The sequence below is a fragment of the Rhinoderma darwinii genome, chromosome 6, assembly GCF_050947455.1.
Source record: "Rhinoderma darwinii isolate aRhiDar2 chromosome 6, aRhiDar2.hap1, whole genome shotgun sequence".
Classification (NCBI taxonomy): Eukaryota; Metazoa; Chordata; class Amphibia; order Anura; family Rhinodermatidae; genus Rhinoderma; species Rhinoderma darwinii.
In genome coordinates this window covers 138,410,758-138,433,076 of record NC_134692.1, presented here as the reverse complement: position 1 = coordinate 138,433,076, position 22,319 = coordinate 138,410,758, and the positions used below count along the sequence as shown (strand labels likewise).

Below are 22,319 nucleotides of genomic sequence, written 5' to 3'. Positions count from 1 at the left end.
ATCTATCTATCTATCTATCTATCTATCTATCTATCTATCTATCTATCTATCTATCTATCTATCTATCTATCTATCTATCTATCTAACTCATACCTTCCCTATTAAAGTTAACTGTCAAGCTCATTGATTTTTGTTCTACACCTTAGAAATTTCCACATTTTATAAAGACACGTCTTATGTTTCCACCAATTCCACATTACAATTGAGTTTCTTACAACAAAATGTCTCTTCTTTAGTGATCCGGTAATTCCTCTGCATCGCCGCTGGCCAGTCAGCAGGTGACATTGTTAGTGACTCATTCAAAATATACTGAGAATGGCAAGAAAGATTCACAATGGTATATAATGCTGGAGAACACGGACCATGAAGTAGATTCTATGTATCTATATGAACAGGGAATAAAGGAAAATGGCTTCTCCCAAATAGGGGGTGGGGGGGGGGGGACATAGAAGACCAACTCCATCATACACAGTCTATTGAGCTTTCCAGTTCTTTCAGGGACTTTGTTTGTCTCTTCTTGTCACCCTCCCCTCCCACCTACATGTTGTGAAGCATAATTGAAACGGTTGCCTAGCAACCACATGACTTTCTGTTGGGTGACCATTGTTTCAGTACGCGTAGCTACCGATACAGTAGTGGTCACAGAAAGTTCTATCTGCTATATAAGAGACTTATCTATGCTACACAGAGTCGTCTAGGTGTCTCGCGTTGTGAAGGTGCAGCGACCATAGAAACCCATTATATAAAGCTCCAGACACACAGTTCTTGTGCTAACGTCATTTGCAGAGGCGGTGTGGATATCTGCAGCGAATGTTACAACAGAGGATAGGCCATTTTTATGTAGGCCACCCCGATCTGTGAAATTGCGTGGTCTACTGCTACGTGGCTGAGCTGCCATTACACCTAGACACGTCCACTTCACAATAATGACACTTACAGGTGACCACGACAAATCTAGCAGATAGTAATAGCACTTACAGGTGACCACGACAGATCTAGCAGATAATAATAGCACTTACAGGTGACGGGGCAAATCTTGCAGATAATAATAAACACTTACGGGTGACCAGGGCAGATCTAGGAGATAATAACACTTTACGGGTGACCGGGTCAGATCTAGCAGATAATAAAATATTAGCACTTTCAGGTGACCGGGGAAGATCTAGCAGATAATAATAGCACTTAAAGGTGACCGGGGCAGATCTAACAGATAATAATAGCACTTACAGGTGACCAGGACAGATCTAGCAGATAATAACAACGCATCCAGGTGGCCAGGGAAGATCTAGCAAATAATAATATCACTTACAGGTGACTAGGGCAGATCTTGCAGATAATATTACTTACAGGTGACCAGTGCAGATCTAGCAGATAATGATAACAATTTACAGGTGACCAGGGCAGATCTAGCAGATAATAATAACACTTACATGTGACCAGGAGAGATCTAGCAGATAATAATAACACTTACAGGTGACCAGGGAAGATCAAGCAGATAATAATAACAACACATACAAGTGACCTGGACAGATCTAGCAGATAATAAAAGCACTTACAGGTGACTAGGGCAGATCTAGCAGATAATAATAACACGTACAGGTGACCAGGGAAGGTCCAGCAGATAATAATATCACTTACAGGTGACCAGGGAAGATCAAGCAGATAATAATAACAACACATACAAGTGACCTGGACAGATCTAGCAGATAATAAAAGCACTTACAGGTGACTAGGGCAGATCTAGCAGATAATAATAACACGTACAGGTGACCAGGGAAGGTCCAGCAGATAATAATATCACTTACAGGTGACCGGGAAGATCTAGCAGATAATAATAACACTTACAGATGACCAGGGTAAATCTAGCACATAATAATAACACTTACAGGTGACCAGGGCAGATCTATCAGATAATAATAATACGTACAGGTGACCAGGGAAGGTCCAGCAGATAATATCACTTACAGGTGACCGAGACAGATCTAGCAGATAATAATAGCACTTACAGGTGACTGGGAAAATCTAGCAGATAATAATAACACATACAAGTGACCTGGACAGATCTAGCAGATAATAAAAGCACTTACAGGTGACAAGGGCAGATCTAGCAGATAATAATAACACGTACTGGTGACCAGGGAATGTCCAGCAGATAATAATATCACTTACAGGTGACCGAGACAGATCTAGCAGATAATAATAACACTTACAGGTGACCAGGGAAGGTCCAGCAGATAATAATATTACTTACAGGTGACCGAGACAGATCTAGCAGATAATAATAGCACCTACAGGTGACTGGGGCAAATCTGGCAGATAATAATAGCACTTACAGGTGACTGGGGCAGATTTAGCATATAGTAATATCACTTACAGGTGACCGGGGCAGATCTAGCAGATAATAATATCACTTACAGGTGACCGGGGCAAATCTAGGAGATAATAATAACACTTGCAGGTAACTGGGGCAGATCTAGCGGGATTGCCCGTGTGCACCATCATAATATTTCTTACTGCTATTTGCGTGAGTTTTCAGTCCTTATAGCGGCTGCCAATAATCACGCAGTGATGTAAACTGTTGAGGCGGCTGCCAGGAGTCCCGGCTCCTTTTGTCCTACAAAACTCTCTTTTCATTGAAGAAATATATTTAGCGCGGTCATGCTGCGCGTCGACAGCCAAGGAAACGACAAAAAATGGTGACTGAACGTGTTAATAATCCGAGAGCAGTGAAGCTACAATTTAATTGGTCCCGGAATACCAGTCAGTATACACGAGGAGCAGACTTTTCTAGGCCCCGCAATGGATTACATGATTGATTTATAGATTTACAATACAGACACTTCGCTTCATTAGTAGAGTAAATGTACAGGTGTAGCAGAGCTGAGTTTGTTAGATGTCGTCAAACTGAGATTAGCAGGACTGAGATTGTCAGATTTGCTGGGTTTTCAGATTAGGCAGAACTAGGGTTTATAGATGTAATAGAACTAGGATGGTTAGAGTAGAAGCGCTGGGTTTGTCAGCTACAGTAGAGCTGAGTTTGTTAGAAGCAGCAGATTTGGGATTGTTAGGCATAACAGAAGTAAGAGTAGTAGAGCTATGTTTGTAAGATAGAGTAGAAATTGGTTTGTCAGATGCAGCAGAACTGGAATTGTTTTATGTAACAGAGCTTGGATGGACAGAGTAGCAGAGCTGGGTTTGTCATGTACAGTGGTGATGCAGAATAATTAGGATTATTGGAGCTTGAATGGGGTAGGTAGCGGAGCTGGCAATTTGGGCACATTAGATCTGAGTTTGTCAGATGCAGCCGAACTGGGATAATCAGATGTAGCACAGCTGGCAGTGTGAAACACAGTATAGCGGAGTTTGTAACGTGCCGCAGAAATGGTATTGCTTGAAGTAGCAGAGCTGGTGTCAGCTACAGTAGAGTTTAGGATAATCAGAGTAGCAGAGCTGTGAATACTAGGTATTGTAGTGCTGAGTTCTGCAGGTGCAGCATTAGTAGGATTGTTAGATGTAATAGAGCTGAGATGGTCAGGAATAGTAGAGCTGACTTTTCAATGCATCAAACATAGAATAATCAGATGTGAAAACTGTTAGATTAGCAGAGCTGGGATTGTCAGAGATAGTAGAGCTGAGTTTGGTAGATGCAGCAGAGCTACAATGATTAGATTTAACAGAACTGGGATGATGAGACTAGTATTGCTGGCATTGTCATATACAGAGATGAGTTTGTCAGATGCAGCAGAAGTGGGATAATCCGATGTAACAGAGCTGGAATGGTGAGATCAGAAAATCTGGGATTTCCCAGTGAAGTAGAACTGAGTTTGTCATGTACAACAGAGAGGAACATTTGGCACAATTGAGGTTATGTATCCAAAGAGTTAAATGACACATTCAGCTCTGCTATATTTGTACATTAAAGTGCTATTTATACGGGAAAATAAGACGGTGTTGTTTTTTTATTCCCGGCCTCAATGTTAAAAAAAATAACACAAATTAGTGTGTGGGGGAGGGGACTCCTGAGCCGTTTTATTACTACACAATGCAACCCGGTATTTTATTGTCAGAGCCCATTACAGTGATGGACCGGCTTGATTGAAAAGAGCGGCGAAGCCCACCCTGATATTTATACCCCTGAGAGGGGAGTAATGTTTGCGCTGGTTCACACACACCAATTGACTTAAAGGGCTCTTCCATAAGGAACAATAACCTGTAAATATCCTTTTCTTAGTTATATCTTATCAAATGTATGTAGTCACAGTCCATGTAGTCACAGTCCATGTAGTCACAGTCCATGAAGTCACAGTCCATGAAGTCACAGTCCATGTAGTCACAGTCCATGTAGTCACAGTCCATGAAGTCACAGTCCATGTAGTACCAGTCCATGTAGTACCAGTCCATGTAGTAACAGTCCATGTAGTACCAGTCCATGTAGTAACAGTCCATGTAGTCCCAAACCATGTAGTGACAGTCCATGTAGTCACAGTCCATGTAGTACCAGTCCATGTAGTACCAGTCCATGTAGTACCAGTCCATGTAGTGACAGTCCATGTAGTAACAGTCCATGTAGTACCAGTCCATGTAGTCACAGTCCATGTAGTACCAGTCCATGTAGTACCAGTCCATGTAGTCACAGTCCATGTAGTCACAGTCCATGTAGTAACAGTCCATGTAGTACCAGTCCATGTAGTAACAGTCCATGTAGTCACAGTCCATGTAGTACCAGTCCATGTAGTCACAGTCCATGTAGTCACAGTCCATGTAGTCACAGTCCATGTAGTCACAGTCCATGTAGTACCAGTCCATGTAGTCACTGTCCATTTAGTCACTGTCCATTTAGTCACATTCTATATAACCACAATACATGTTTGTGACTAAATGGACTGAGAGCATGGATTGTGACTATATGGATTGTGACTACATGGACTGTGACTATATGGACTGTGACTATATGGACTATGACTATATGGACTGTGACTATATGGACTGTCACTACATGGACTGGTACTACATGGACTGGTACTACATGGATTGTGACTACATGGACAGGGACTACATGGACTGTGACTACATGGACTGTGACTACATGGACTGTGACTACATGGACTGTGACTACATGGACTATTACTACATGGACTGTTACTACATGGACTGTTACTACATGGACAGTGACTACATGGACTGTTACTACATGGACAGTGACTACATGGACTGTTACTACATGTGTCAGGGATCATTACTATGTATATTGTCTGAAAAATATTATCCTCACACATATGGACTGTTACTACATGGTCTGTGACTATATGGACAGTGACTACATGGACAGTGACTACATGGACTGTGACTACATGGACTGGGACTACATACAAGGACTGTTACTACATGGTCTGTGACTACATGGTCTGCGACTACATGGACTGTGTTGTTTGTTTAGATACAGCGATACCTCACATACAACATAGTCCATGTAAATAAACCTCTAAATACAAAGATCTCGTCCATGGACCCTGTATATGTAAAAAAGCAACACAGTCCATGCAGCTGCAGTCCCCGAGATCTCCTCTCAGTGCTTGTTTCAATAAACTTTATTTACAATAATCCAGACAACCCCTTTTGTTGTCCTTTAATGAAACGGCCGCCATGGAGGACATTCCTTATGATTCTGTGTCACGTTCCGCCAGTAAATAAAGACTTTGTCATATCCTTAATTTATGAGTCCGCAGAGAAGCCCCATAATGTAGAAGAATATGGTTTACCTCTATAAATATATCACTGTTCTGCCGTGACACTTTATAGGCCTGTAAAACGTAAAGATGTACAAATCTACAGATGTAGCAGAGCTGAATTTGTCATTTTACTATCTTTTTTGAGTTACGATGATTCAATAAATTGACCAGCAGTCCTATGTCAAACCATAGATAACACATCATGATATCCCAGTCTGTTGTGTAATATGACAAACTCAGCTCTACTACATCTGAACATATTTTCAGACATAGGAAGGAGTGCATTGACTTGAGATGAACAGGTTAAACTTGTTTTTTTATTTATTGTCCCTCCAGAGGTGAGGATTGTGAATTCTCTTTTGCATGGGGCTGCCTGTCCTGTGGCTGGGGGATTGGTTGCTGTTAATAATATATAACGCTGTGTTCTATTTCTGTAAGGGATTTAAATATATATTACGCTCCCATAAGATTTGTGCCAGAGTGGAAGATTCTGCAGTTGTTTTGACAGAGGCTACACGTGGACCTGAGGAAGCCACATGCAGCACGGAGATAGATAGATAGATAGATAGATAGATAGATAGATAGATAGATAGATAGATAGATAGATAGATAGATAGATAGATATGAGAGAGATAGATATGAGATAGATATGAGATAGATAGATAGATAGATAGATAGATAGATAGATAGATAGATAGATAGATAGATAGATAGATAGATAGATAGATAGATAGATAGATAGATAGATAGATAGGATAAAGATCACTCATTACTAGTAGCAGGTACATAGAATCAAGCTTACAGCTATGCAATCTACTGAATTATACTTCAGAGCTGCATTCTTAATTCGGGTCCTTTGTTATTGGAAACGGTCAATGAGCTTGTTGACAGACACACCTCTATCAGGATAAGTAATGTAATATATGTACACAGTGACTCCACCAGCAGAATAGTGAGTGCAGCTCTGGAGTATAATACAGGATGTAACTCAGGATCAGTACAGGATAAGTAATGTAATGTACACAGTGACTCCACCAGCAGAATAGTGAGTGCAGCTCTGGAGTATAATACAAGATGTAACTCAGGATCAGTACAGGATAAGTAATATAATGTATGTACACAGTGACTCCACCAGCAGAATAGTGAGTGCAGCTCTGGAGTATAATACAGGATGTAACTCAGGATCAGTACAGGATAAGTAATGTAATGTACGTACACAGTGACTCCAATAGCAGAATAGTGATCACAGCTCTGGAATATAATACGGGATGTAACTCTGGATCAGTACAGGATAAGTAATGTAATGTATGTACACAGTGACTCCACCAGCAGAATAGTGAGTGCAGCTCTGGAGGATAATACAGGATGTAACTCAGGATCAGTACAGGATAAGTAATGTAATGTATGTACACAGTGACTCCACCAGCAGAATAGTGAGTGCAGCTCTGGAGTATAATACAGGATGTAACTCAGGATCAGTACAGGATAAGTAATGTAATGTATGTACACAGTGACTCCACCAGCAGAATAGTGAGTGCAGCTCTGGAGTATAATACAGGATATAACTCAGGATCAGTACAGGATAAGTAATGTAATGTATGTACACAGTGACTCCACCAGCAGAATAGTCAGTGCAGCTCTGGAGTGGGTGGAGTAGGACGTGTGGAGAGAGCTGCTGAGACTACCGTGCAGGCCTTGGATCCAGGGACTTTCCTTATCCTATCTGCCCAGGCCTCATACCATCTGCCTGGGCTTGGAAAGTACCCTGAGGGGGGTTCCATCCTAGGATGGAGCCTCAGACCTCTACCTCCCGGAGCATGCCAGCGGGGGGGTAGAGGGTCATCCCAGCTGGCTGGGAATATGAAAACAGTCGCGGGGGTGAGGAGATCATCTCGGGGCAAGGCTGTCCTGGCTCCCCCTGAGGCTGGAACCCTCGATAAGGGTATGGAGACGCGGTCCGGCATGGTGATCGAGGTGTTGTCGTCTGGAGAAGGACCAGCACCGTCCGAACATTTGGATGACGGTCGTGTGGAGGAATGGGGACAGCTGAGGACCGGAGAGACGGTGGAGAACTTCAGCTCCCGTCTGGCTATGCGGTTGGAGGAGTATCGGGACCTCAGGAAGTCGCTGCAAAGGCTCCGTGCGGACTTGGCGGTCGCCAGAGGAAGGGCTGCAAAATGCACAGGAGGTAAGAGGTCCCGATACCGTTTAAATGTGAAATCCTTGTTGGAGGAAATAAAAGAAGTGGAAGAGAGACGTGAGGAGATTTTGGCAGGCGGAGGGGTGTTTGGAGAAAAGTTAAAAAACGAAGAGAGGTTTGCCGAGATGGCAGCACCTATAAAAATAGAAAGTATGGAGGAAGATACAGCAAAGGAAAATGTGGTGGAGACAATGGAGCATGAAAATGTAAAGTCCAGAGAAGGCACAGATTCTGAGGCACCCAGGAGCAGTGAGGAGGAGGAGGGTGGACTCACAGCTGGGAGAAATCAAGAGTGTTTTGAAACTGACAGTGAGCGGCCTCCAGGATTACTCACTCAGATCCGTAATGTGGAGTCGCCGGTATCCTTCCAGGGATTTTGTTTCGGTGCGGAGTTACCCGCAGAGGAGGAAAAGCAAAAGAAAAAAAAATTTAAGAAGAAAAAAAAGGAAAAGGAAAAAAATCTGCTAAAGGTTCATTTAAAATGGTGTACACAGCAAGATCCTTCCTGTGCTCTGAGCCTGATGCAAGTCAGGATCAGGGCGCAGGTCCCGCAAGACCCCCAGCTCAAGCCTCTGCAGTGGGGCTGGAGCGGGAATGCGGGGAGAGTGTTACGGGTCCGGCATTAGAGCACGTGGTGGTCAAAATGGCGCCGGACGCCAACCCCTGCAAAGGGGGCGGTACTGGTGGCCTGGTGACGCCAGGGGGTGTGTCCCCGTGTCCGGTGAATGGCGAGCCCGGGAAACTGGTCTTTGATGCGAGTCAGGGGTCGGGAGAACGGGTAAACCAGAAACCGGATGTGGTGTCTGAAAGCCGGAAGTCTGTCGGTGTCGCAGTAAAGCCGTCAGACGTTCCGGACAAGGGCGGTCACAGAGGGGGCTCCGGCTCTGTTGGCCACTCCTCTGTGGGAGGGGGGAGTGGTCCGGCGCCGGAGGCGGCTCCAGTGACGTCAGTGGCTCCTTCGTCCGCATCGCTGAAAAGTGGTGTAGGCGAGAAGGGGGCTGCTGGCGTCGGGGGCGACGGTGGCCCCTTTCCCAAAAATGTTCAGCACTCAGAACAGATGGAGGTTAATGAGGCGGAGGGCACAGCAGGGACACCGCTTATAACATCTGGTGGCGTCCCTGCAAAGGTGCCTGATGATGCGGAGACTGAAGCAGTGTCTACCCACACAAAATGTACAGAAAAAATACATAACATAGAACCAGGCCTGGCCAGAAGGATGACTGCAGGGGGATCTGGTGGGTTAAATGAAAAAGTTGCGGCTGTGGATGTGGAAACTGCTGGGGGTATGCAGGTGTCTGTAAATAAAGTTGCTGGAGTGTCTGCTGGTAATGGGGTGTTGAGTGCTGTGTCTGTGGGTGGTGGGGATGGGGTATCAACCAGGGGCAATGGGCCTGGCGCTCCTCTTGCTGTGACATCCGGCAGGTCTTATGCTGGTGTGGCAACGGGGGGACAGCGGGCCCACCCATCTTCATCCTCAAGGCCCGGGGACGGTAACTTGCAACAACGTCTCTTGGACGCTTTAAGAGAGGGAAAGCAAACCCTAACCATAGGGGGAGTGCAGAAGGACCTGTCTTTCTGGATAGACAGATATGGTCTAAATGCCTTCTGAGAGCAACGAGGAGATCAGTGGTCGCTCCCAACAGCCGGGCAGGCTGTAGCCAGGAGGAATGTGGTCCGTCTCCGGTGGCGTGGCAATGATGCGTGCCCTCCCAGAAAGAGGGTGGTGGAGCTGCTGCTGGGGATGGGCTTCAAGGCGAGTGACATCTTTGCCTTGATACATCCTCATGGCTCGGTCGAGTTCGACATCAGCTTTGTTCACCTAGGGGGCCTTGAGGTCTTCTGGGGGAACTACGAGCTGGTGAAGGACGAGCCTGGCTGGCGAGACTTTGCTGCACAAGCAATTTCTCGCCAAAGTGGTCCCAAGAGAGTGACCGTTCTTACCCGTAACGAGTCACTCTCTTGTATAGATATCATGACCTGGTTGGGAAGGTACGGAGAGGTAGTAGAGATGCCACGGAAGAACATGGATGAGTTTGGCATCTGGTCAGGGGCCTGGACGTTCATGGTTAAACTAAAGCGTCTGGGACAGACGGTGTCCCACATACCATCGTCTGCTTTCCTGGGAAGAGATCGGATCCTTGTCTTCTACCAGGGGCAGCCGAAGTTGTGTCACCGGTGTGGCGACCCCTCACATTTGAGTGCAGGCTGCAAGGTGCAGAAGTGTGCTCATTGTGGGGGGATTGGTCATCTAGCCGCATCGTGTGACCGTATTCGCTGCAACCTGTGTGGTGACTTAGGTCACCCGTTCAGTCGGTGTCCTCGCTCTGTTGTCAATGCTTGTTCAAAACCTGCAGAGGATGAGAGGAGGGAGGCCTCCGTGGGTGAGGGTGCGGGCAGGGATGATGGGGCACAGGGGCAAGGGAAGAATGCAAAGAAGGGTCCCCCTTCTCGCCAGAGAAGGGCGGAGAAGCGAAGGAAGGAGAGGATTCGGAGGGCGCTCCAGGAAACTGGGACGACCTCTGATTCGGATCTGGATGCCCCCCTTGAAGCTGATGCCCCTGGGGAGGTCGAATTGAACGAGGAGATGAGGAAGATCCAAAGGGAGCAGAGGGCCGAGGACTCTCAGTCCTCCCACTATGAAAGTGTGGGAGAGGAAGAGAGGACTCAGCCTACAGCAAAAGGGACACCGGGCAAAACCCAAGGGCCAAATACATCTGGCCCCGCCCTGGCCCAGGAAGGTAAATCCTGTACCCCCCTGGTGCGCTCTACTGATCGATACCATGCTCTCGTGGACATTCCAGCCTCTCATACTAAGAGGGAGGGCATGGTAGGGCACCCTAGAGTCGTTGAGCCTCCCCTGCTGCAGGGGCCATTGCCCCCAGAGGGGGAGGTTGACCCGGTACTTGGGGATGAAGATGGGAATAGGGTGGTGAGTATGGACTCCTCAGTTTGCAAGAAGCGAGGCAAAGAAGGGGGGTCCTCATCAGATAGAGGAGGGGGTGGGAAGAAGAAAGCCGTCTAACTCAAACATCCATGATGGCGGCACCCACTCCGTTGACGCTGGCATCAATTAACGTTGCCAGCATTAAGTCAGATAGGGCGAGATTTGCAGCCTTTGATTTTCTTGGCCGAGTTGAAGCCGACATTTTGTTTTTGCAGGAGACCAGGCTGTCACTTTTGGCAGACGTCGTTAAATCTAGGAGGGAGTGGCGACGCGGGCCCTCCTACTGGTCTCTTGCGGCTGAGCCCTATAGCGGAGTGGCGGTCCTTTTCACCGCACCGGTAACATGCCGACGGATGATTGAGTTAGAAATGGGGAGGTGCTTGATCTTAGATGTCCTCATGAGGGGACAGGAATTAAGATTAATCAATATATACGGACCCCAGAGCAAATGGGACCGTAAAAGTCTCTTCATGAGGATTAAGCCTTTCCTTTTTTCAGGTCGACAAGTTATCTTTGGAGGGGACTTCAATACTGTCGTGAGGCCCCGAGATAGAGGAGGTTCCGGAGATAAAAAATTGACCTATGATAGTGTAGCATTAAAAAATATAGTTAGCGATGCTCGCCTGGTGGATATCCACATCAGGCATACCCCAGGCCACTCGGGTTTCACCTATCGTAGAGGTAGTTGTAGGTCTAGGATAGACAGGTTTTTTTTGAAGGAGGAAGCCATCTCTTCACCAGTGTCCGTTGTTGAGGTGGAGTTCTCCGATCACTGTATGATTATTTTCTCTTTGAACATTGCAGAGTCCCTCCAGATGGGAAGAGGTATATGGAGGCTGAATTCTACTCTCTTGGAAGAAGCGGAGATAAGACAGGCCTTTGAGGATTTTCTTCAGAGCCAGGTACCTTTGTTGGATCTCAGTGGTACTAAGTCTGAGTGGTGGGAGTTGTTTAAAGTCCGGGTGGCAGGATTTTTCCGCAGGCTCTCGAGCCTCAGGTCCATGAGTAGGTACCGCCTATATCAGGAACTGAGGAGGAAACTCGAACATCTGGTCTCAACCGGGGGTAGTGGGGAGGAGATCTCCGTGGTGAAAGCTTTGCTCAGGAGGTGTCAGTATGATAGGCACACATCTTTAGTTCTTGAGAGGGATTTCGGGAGGTACCGCTCGCCCGACCCCTACAGGAACTGTAAGATGTCAGTGAGTCGTAAGGTTGTGACAGGACTGATTGATAGTACAGGATCTCTGAAGAGATCCAAATCAGGGATCTTGGAGGTCGTCAGATCCTTCTACTCGCACCTCTTGGGGAAGCAAGATCCAAACCGAGACGAGATGTCGGCTTTCCTGGCTGAAACCATCCCTGAGCCAGGGGTAGACCCCTCTCTCGGTGTTTTGATAGACTCGATCAAGGAAGAGGAAGTGGGATTGGCGATTGATGGGCTTGCCCTCAAAAAATCGCCAGGGCCCGATGGCTTAACATCCGAGTTTTATAAGACTTTTAAAGGAACCCTTGTTCCCCTCTTGACTGAGGTGTTTAATGAGTGCCTTTCCTCGGGTACTTTGCCAATGTCAATGAGGAGGTCGGCCTTGATCGTTTTATCGAAGGGTAAAGACTCGACACGTATTGAGAATTGGCGTCCCATAGCGCTGCTCAATACGGACAGAAAGGTTCTCGCAAAGGTGCTGTTTAATCGGCTGGTGAAGTTTGCATCCCGGCTCCTTTCGCCGGTCCAGCATTGCTCTGTTCCAGGCCGCAGCACATTTAGTGCTGTCCTCAGTGTCAGAGAGGCAGTGGAGCAGGGAAATTCTGGTCGGTGGGAGGGGTACATCCTGTCCTTGGACCAGGCCAAGGCTTTTGACCGGGTGGACCACGAGTACCTCTGGTCGGTCCTTCTGAGGTACGGCCTACCGGGGGGGTTTGTCAATTGGCTACAGACCTTATACACTGGGGCTGAGACTTTTGCGCTGGTGAACGGTTGGGTTGGAACCCCCTTTGAGGTTGGGTCTGGTGTCCGCCAGGGTTGTCCCTTGAGCCCTTTGCTATATGCGTTCGCAATTGATCCTTTTCTTAAAAGGATCGATCGTGGGCCATTGGCGGGAGTCGGGGCCGGCCTGGAGGGGCCGGAGGCCACTCAGAGGGTGGTTGCGTACGCAGACGACGTCTCCATTTTTGTCTCCTCGAGAGGGGAGGCAGAGTGGGTGATGTCGGAAGTGGAGCGTTACTCATTGGCATCTGGGTCCAAGATCAACCGGGATAAGTGCAAAAGTCTCTGGCTGGGAGGAGGAGATCCTGGTTTTGATCTCCCGGACACCCTTCCAGAGCCTCAGGGGTCTGCTAAGATCTTAGGAGTCGAATTTGGCCCGGGTGATTACCCCAAGAAGAACTGGGAGGATAGGCTGAATCTAGTTGCCCAGAAGGTCGACCAATGGAAGGGTTGGTCCTTAACCCTGAGGGAAAGGGTTCACTTGGCCAAGGCCTACCTGGTGCCCATGTTGCTTTACCTGGGCAGTGTGTGCATCTTGCCAGAACCTCTCTGGACTCGGGTCTATAGCCTGTTCTTCCAGCTGTTATGGGGGAACAGGCTCAACCTAATCAAGAGGGAGGTTACTTACCTACCAAGGACACTAGGCGGGTTAGGTATGGTTAACCCAGTGGTGTTCCTAGTGAACACCTTTGTTAAGATCAACCTGGCAAACCTCTGGCAAGAGAGGGCTCCTTGGTGGATATCCTCCTGCAGGGGGTGGTTTCGGCCTTTCTTCCAGGAATGGGAGAGAGGAGGGCAAGTGAAAGACCTGCGTACACCTCACGGACATCTCCCGGCTTATGCCACCCTGGCGCTGAAGATTGTTCGCCGGTGGGGTCTGGAGGTGTGGGAGATCAGGACCATGTCGAGAAAATTTCTTGACAAGAGGGTCCTGATGACCCACTTCCAGAAGCCCCTGGCGCTCAAAGACTGCCCAAGTAGTGACCCGGGGTGGGATTAAAACTTTTAAATTCAGCGAGGATTCCCCAGAAGTTTTGGGATCTGGCTTGGCGTTGCTTCCATGGGAGACTGTATGTGAGGGACAATCTAAAGTGCAGAAGCTCTGATGATCGGGATTGCCCCCGGGAGGAGTGTGGCGGAGTGCTGGAAAGCATGGAGCATTTCCTGCTTCATTGCCCTTTCAATACAGAGGTATACAAAAGGGTGGGAGCCTCCATTGGTTGGCCAGGCCTAACCAGCCTCTCCTATGCTGGGTGGGCCTATGGAGTGTTCGGAGACCTCGGTGGTAGGGACCATTGCACCTTGTTTCTAGTCAGTATAGTGGTCAGGCACTTTATGTGGAATGCACGATGTCTAGTTTCTACCCAGAAGAAAATCCTCCTAGTGGATGAGGTTGTTAGCAATATCATGGGTGACCTGGTGAAGGTGCATTCTTTGGAGGTTGGCAGATTGGGAGCATCCAAAGCCTCTCGTCTTTGGAGGGGCTTTTCCTTTAGGGTGCCTTAATGTGTCTGCCTTCATGAGGGAGGGGGGGGGGGGGTCGTCACCGGTGCTCAACTGGAGGTGGGGGTCTGCGTTCCGCTGAGGCACCAAAAAAAAAAAAATATAGCGATAGGGCTCGGAATAAGGGAAAGGTGAGGGTCAGCATAGGGTCAGCTTTCAATAGGGTCAAGAAAGGGCTAGTAATAGGGTAAGGAGATAGGGCAAGCGATAGGGAGGGTGCAGCGGTGGACGTGGTACCTTGGCCTCTGGGGGGGTGCTGGGGGGGGGCTTTCCCTTCTCTCTATCTGGTGATGGGCTAGGTAAGCACTGGAAGATTTTTGTTTTGTTTAGGATTGAAATGGCAGGAAAAAGGTTTACAAGCGACCGAACTTGGTGCTTTCGGGTACGGTGTATTTTGTATATGGTTTGGTATTTGGACAAGTTGGTGACGTGTATTGTATTATATTGTAGAAATGTTGTTAGAATAGGGATAGACTTAAGGGGGTTAATAGATAGGTTGGGAGGGGGTCGGGGGGGGGGGGGGGGTTTGCCTGACCCAGCCCCGGACTATGCGGACATGGGAGGACATGGGGCGGGGGGCTGGGCTGGGGTGTTGGGTGTGGTGGTTGGGGCCAGCATCTGGACTATGCGGACGTGAGAGGACATGAGGCGAGATGCTGGCTGGGGTGGTGGAGTTTAGGTAAGAAGGGTAAGGTTAGGGAAAGTCAGGATGTGTATAGTGTGTTTAAAAAAAAAAATAAAAAAATATTATAAAAAAAAAAATTAGAAAAAAAAAATAAAAAAAATAAAAATAAATTGGGATTAGTACTATTATATTTTGGATTTTTTGGGTTATTATTATTATTATTTTATTATTATTATGTTGTTGTTTTATTATTATTATCATTATTATGTTGTTTCTTTAGGCCCTTGGTTGACGCGGGTCGGGGGATTTTCTGTTGGTACTTTTGATTACGTTTATATGATGTTTGTATATATTCTAGTTATTGTTTAGTTTCGGATGAAGTGTAGATGTAAGTATATAAGAGTGGGGTGTATGTGGCCGGGTCTGGTATCGTTTTCTCTTCTCATATACAGAGATGTATATAAGAAAATTTGTTTATAAGAATTGGGTTGTGACTTTTTGGTTATATGGAATTAGTTATGTATTTGTTTTTCAGTTTATGTTTTGTAAATTTATATAAAATAAAGAGATACAGGATGTAACTCAGGATCAGTACAGGATAAGTAATGTAATGTATGTACACAGTGACTCCACCAGCAAAATAGTGAGTGCAGCTCTGGAGTATAATACAGGATGTAACTCAGTATCAGTACAGGATAAGTAATGTAATGTATGTACACAGTGACTCCACCAACAGAATAGTGAGTGCAGCTCTGGAGTATAATACAGGATGTAACTCAGGATCCGTACAGGATTAGTGATGTAATGTATGTACATAGTGACTCCACCAGCAGAATAGTGAGTGCAGCTCTGGAGTATAATACAGGATGTAACTCAGGATCAGTACAGGATAAGTAATGTATGTACACAGTGACTCCACCAGCAGAATAGTGAGTGCAGCTCTGGAGTATAATACAAGATGTAACTCAGGATCAGTACAGGATAAGTAATGTAATGTATGTACACAGTGTCTCCACCAGCAGAATAGTGATTGCAGCTCTGGAGTATAATACAGGATGTAACTCAGGATCAGTGCAGGATAAGTAATGTAATGTATATACACAGTGACTCCACCAGCAGAATAGTGAGTGCAGCTCTGGAGCATAATACAGGATGTAACTCAGGATCAGTACAGGATAAGTAATGTAACGTATGTACACAGTGACTCCACCAGCAGAATAGTGAGTGCAGCTCTGGAGTATAATACAGGATGTAACTCAGGATCAGTACAGGAGAAGTAATGTAATGTATGTACATAGTGACTCCACCAGCAGAATAGTGATTGCAGCTCTGGAGTATAATACAGGATGTAACTCAGGATCAGTACAGGATAAGTAATGTAATGTATGTACACAGTGACTCCACCAGCAGAATAGTGAGTGCAGCTCTGGAGTATAATACAGGATGTAACTCAGGATCAGTGCAGGATAAGTAATGTAATGTATATACACAGTGACTCCACCAGCAGAATAGTGAGTGCAGCTCTGGAGCATAATACAGGATGTAACTCAGGATCAGTACAGGATAAGTAATGTAACGTATGTACACAGTGACTCCACCAGCAGAATAGTGAGTGCAGCTCTGGAGTATAATACAGGATGTAACTCAGGATCAGTACAGGATAAGTAATGTAATGTATGTACACAGTGACTCCACCAGCAGAATAGTGAGTGCAGCTCCGGAGTATAATACAGGATGTCACTCAGGATCAGTACAGGATAAGTAATGTAATGTATGTACACAGTGACTCCACCAGCAGAATAGTGAGTGCAGCTCCGGAGTATAATACAGGATATAACTCAGGATCAGTACAGGATAAGTAATGTAATGTATGTACACAGTGACTCCACCAGCAGAATAGTGAGTGCAGCTCCGGAGTATAATACAGGATGTAACTCAGGATCAGTACAGGATAAGTAATGTAATGTATGTACACAGTGACTCCACCAGCAGAATAGTGAGTGCAGCTCTGGAGTATAATACAGGATGTAACTCAGGATCAGTGCAGGATAAGTAATGTAATGTATATACACAGTGACTCCACCAGCAGAATAGTGAGTGCAGCTCTGGAGCATAATACAGGATGTAACTCAGGATCAGTACAGGATAAGTAATGTAACGTATGTACACAGTGACTCCACCAGCAGAATAGTGAGTGCAGCTCTGGAGTATAATACAGGATGTAACTCAGGATCAGTACAGGATAAGTAATGTAATGTATGTACACAGTGACTCCACCAGCAGAATAGTGAGTGCAGCTCCGGAGTATAATACAGGATGTCACTCAGGATCAGTACAGGATAAGTAATGTAATGTATGTACACAGTGACTCCACCAGCAGAATAGTGAGTGCAGCTCCGGAGTATAATACAGGATATAACTCAGGATCAGTACAGGATAAGTAATGTAATGTATGTACACAGTGACTCCACCAGCAGAATAGTGAGTGCAGCTGTGGAGTATAATACAGGATATTACTCAGGATCAGTACAGGATAAGTAATGTAATGTATGTACACAGTGACTCCACCAGCAGAATAGTGAGTGCAGCTCTGGAGTATAATACAGGGTGTAACTCAGGATCAGTACAGGATGTCATTTTTAAAAGTGTGACAGATATAGTAATATAACGGAAACTTACCTCAAGTATTGTGCATCTCTCCGACAAACACTCCACATCTTCACAGGGCTGGAACATCCCGAGGGTGACGCAATTCAGCAAAATGACCAGCATGCTGACGTGCTCAAACCACGTGGAAATTAAAGAGTTAAGGCAAATTGAAGAAAATGGAGGAAAAGTTTATATAATACATCACAGAAATAGACACAACTCTTACACTTGTACATTGTTGCAGGAGTTTGGGAAAGCTGCGTGACAACCACAGTGGGAGCTGTAGTGGCGGTCATACAGGTTGTTGTCACCCAACTTTTCCAGAATGATATGTTCCACCTGATAATCGGCTCCACCAACTTCCATAATAAAGTCTCATGTGAGGCAGGTGGGAGCTGGTAATAGGCTGAGTTATTACAGAAGACATGTCCGGACGAAGATTTATAATATGGAAAAAGCGGCGGAAACAAGGGAATCAAGATTTCCATAGGATTACGGAGAAGAAGATTAAATCATTAGTGTCATCTCAAAGGAAGGGAAATAATGAGATGTAAGAAGAATAAATAGATAGATAGATAGATAGATAGATAGATAGATAGATAGATAGATAGATAGATAGATAGATAGATAGATAGATATGAGATAGATAGATAGATAGATATGAGATAGATAGATAGATAGATAGATAGATAGATAGATAGATAGATAGATAGATAGATAGATAGATAGATAGATAGATAGATAGATAGATAGATAGATATGAGATAGATAGATAGATAGATAGATATGAGATAGATAGATAGATATGAGATAGATAGATAGATAGATAGATAGATAGATAGATAGATAGATAGATAGATAGATAGATAGATAGATAGATAGATATGAGATAGATAGATAGATAGATAGATAGATAGATAGATATGAGATAGATAGATAGATAGATATGAGATAGATAGATAGATAGATAGATAGATAGATATGAGATAGATAGATAGATAGATAGATAGATAGATAGATAGATAGATAGATAGATAGATAGATAGATAGATAGATAGATAAATAGATAGATAGATAGATAGATAGATAGATAGATAGATAGATAGATAGATAGATAGATATGAGATAGATAGATAGATATGAGATAGATAGATAGATAGATAGATAGATAGATAGATAGATAGATAGATAGATAGATAGATAGATATGAGATAGATATGAGATAGATATGAGATAGATATGAGATAGATAGATAGATATGAGATAGATATGAGATAGATATGAGATAGATATGAGATAGATATGAGATAGATAGATAGATAGATAGATAGATAGATAGATAGATAGATAGATAGATAGATAGATAGATAGATAGATAGATAGATAGATATGAGATAGATATGAGATAGATAGATAGATGATAGATAGATAGATAGATAGATAGATAGATAGATAGATAGATAGATAGATAGATAGATAGATAGATAGATAGATAGATATGAGATAGATATGAGATAGATATGAGATAGATAGATGATAGATAGATAGATAGATAGATAGATAGATAGATAGATAGATAGATAGATAGATAGATAGATAGATAGATAGATAGATAGATAGATAGATAGATAGATAGATAGATAGATATGAGATATTCATATATGTGGGGTTAGTGACTGCCTCCACTTGTTGTTCTTGCACTCCTCCCATTCTGCCCTGGGTGATTTTAATCAGTTCAATGCTGGATCCTACCATCCCCAGGTATATATGTAGGTTTGGTCCCAGTTCTGGGTGTATGTGCAGCGTAGGTTCCCACCTTACAGAGGTCGCCTTGTCGTGGCAGGTGGGCTAACACTTTTTGATCAAAATGTGCACTAAGAACCTCCCTATTTGTAAGTAGATTTAGCTTTAGTGCATATTTATTTATATTTAGTGGTTTAGGTGGCATTAGTGTTGCAGGGTGCTGTCGCCATTTTTTGTCTGATAGATATGAGATAGATAGATATGAGATAGATAGATAGATGATAGATAGATAGATAGATAGATAGATAGATAGATAGATAGATAGATAGATAGATAGATAGATAGATAGATAGATAGATAGATAGATAGATAGATAGATATGAGATAGATATGAGATAGATAGATAGATAGATAGATAGATAGATAGATAGATAGATAGATAGATAGATAGAGATAGAGAGATAGATAGAAGATAGATAGATAGATAGATAGATAGATAGATAGATAGATAGATAGATAGATAGATAGATAGATAGATAGATAGATAGATAGATAGATAGATAGATATGAGATAGATAGATATGAGATAGATAGATATGAGATAGATAGATAGATAGATAGATAGATATGAGATAGATAGATAGATATGAGATAGATAGATAGATAGATATGAGATAGATAGATAGATAGATAGATTCCTATCTATCTATCTATCTATCTATCTATCTATCAGCAACTTTGTAATATATCTTCATTACCTTTTTTGCTGTTTTCATTGATTTATTAACATGTTTGTCTTCTGGAAACCATCAGCAAGCAGCTGTTGATGGATCCGTTATTCTTATAACATCTATAGTGAATACTTTGAGTATATAATGCTGTCCTACTGTGACTGGGGTGTCAGACTGATTAGCTCATTAATACCAAAATACTGAATTGTTCTATTATTTTGGGCTGGGGCTCCACGGTAACTTTAGGATGTCTTGTTAAGATGGCCGGTTACTATAACCGCTGTGCGACTCCAATGCTTACTGATAGCGGAAAAAGTAATGGGCGACTTTCGACAAACATTAGACAGTATGAATACAAACATTGAAATTGCGCGGGTAACCCATGATTTTGACCGCAGTTGTTCATTTATGAATGTGGGGTGTCCATGTATAAATGACTAAGATGTTTACATGTTAATGGGCACATTTGCTATAATGAGAATCATAACAGAACTCACAGGTTCTGTCAACAGCCGGTAACCTGCTTGTTGATGGTTTCCACGTAACAATTTTTTTTTTACATTGCACACTGTAATAACTAATTTAAAATATAAAGAAAACGGTAAAAAACTACTGATGACATGTAGCAGAGATACTATATTTTATGTGATAAATATATAGCCAGTATTTATTAAAGGTGAAGCGTCACTTTAATTGTAATTCGGCTCGGTCTACAACAACATGGTGGTACAGTGGTGTGTCTGGGAAATTGGATCTAGTAAGTATTTCTTAAGGGTATTAGAGTGTCAGCTCCACCGGTTAGGGAGAGGGGGAGCTGAATATTTTCCGTACCCCCCCCCCCATCGACCCACATCAAGGCATACATGTAGAGTGCAGCACAGGCCACACATATAATAACATCATTATCAGATAAATATGAGTCTGCGTCTGTTTGATGTGAACACTCTCATCATCATCATCATCATCATCATCATCTCCCATCCGCATTCGTTTTCCATCTGGTGAATAATCATATACAATAGAATAGCAGAAGGAAGTTGGGGGTTGTGGTTGCTGTGTATTCTGTTCGGAGGATAATTGCTGTTTGACATTACAGAACATTTCCTGGTGGGTCAAACCTCTGTGAAGTCTGATGTCATCCACGCTGTCAGTTCTTAAAGGGGATCCACACACGAGGAGGCCGTATCGGTAGCGGATGACGGAGATGGGAAAATGCGGCTTATCTAGTCGTGCCATACAAAGTTATTATATACTTCTTTATTGTCCCGGACTCCCAGCAGAGCAGGCAAATCTGACACTAAGGTTTCTGACAGCTGCCACTAGGGGGAGCTTGCTGCATACATAGTTGTATAAATATGTAGAGAGCTCCCCCTAGTGACGGCTGGAGACAGACAGAATTCAGACATCGAGAAGGTAGAACTTTTTGGCAGTGGGCATTCTGCTGGCACTGTGAGGGTATTTTGGTCATTATGGGGGCGTGGCTTGCACTTATGGGTGGTGTTTATATATGTAAAAAAAATCTGAGGCTGCTGTAACAAATAGCTGCTGTATACCGAACATCAATGCTGAACAATTGGACGCAATTGCCTCCACTAAATAGCCCTCCCAAGTGCCCATCAGGGGTCAAAAGAAGTGAGCCCTACCCCCTCACACCCCTGAGGACGTTTAGGGGGCATATTTATCTCCACTAGTTCATTACCATTAGATAAACCCTAATGAAAAAGGGGTCTGTCCCCTTTAAAAAAAAATTTTTTTTTTCTTGTCATTTGCATTTGGTACCTGTCCTTTGTAGAATGAAAAGTTCTGCAACTTTGTAATATACTTTGTTTTTCAATTCCTCACCATTAACATGATCTCTGCTTGCTGTCAGTGAATGGAAATGTTGTGTCCACAAAGAAATCTTAGCCTAGTCCTGCTCACACAGATAATAGGTTTTGTTACAGTGTATCAGTGTACACAGCAGCAGTCCTCTTTCCCAGAAGATCTCACATAGAAATGTATCACTCAATTCTGCTGTCTCTGCGCGGCCTTACATCTGTAGGTAATGTCAGGGATTTGATCATCTGCCGTTTCAGCTTCTTCCATCTGTTTACTGTGTGTGTGGCTTTACGTCCTGCGCAGGCCTTGGTCGCCATGGTAACTGTGCGCTATCAATTAAAGTTCAGTTGCCATGATCCTGCTTTCCTGCGAAGGCCTTGATGATATTAGCAG

The 22,319-nt window shown here is 44.2% G+C and overlaps 1 protein-coding gene across 4 annotated transcripts in view; it reads right to left on the bottom strand.

Moving 5' to 3' along the window:
- The window catches only part of CACNA1H (calcium voltage-gated channel subunit alpha1 H), a 200,586-nt gene extending 182,796 nt beyond the window's left edge, over positions 1-17,790 (bottom strand). For all 4 annotated transcript variants that reach the window (XM_075830597.1, XM_075830600.1, XM_075830598.1 and 1 more), the window contains exon 1: positions 17,665-17,790. In XM_075830597.1, the coding sequence (XP_075686712.1) occupies positions 17,665-17,757 (93 nt within the window). In that variant the 5' untranslated portion in view covers positions 17,758-17,790. The remainder of the gene's footprint in view (positions 1-17,664) is intronic.
- Between the last annotated feature and the right edge of the window lie 4,529 nt (positions 17,791-22,319).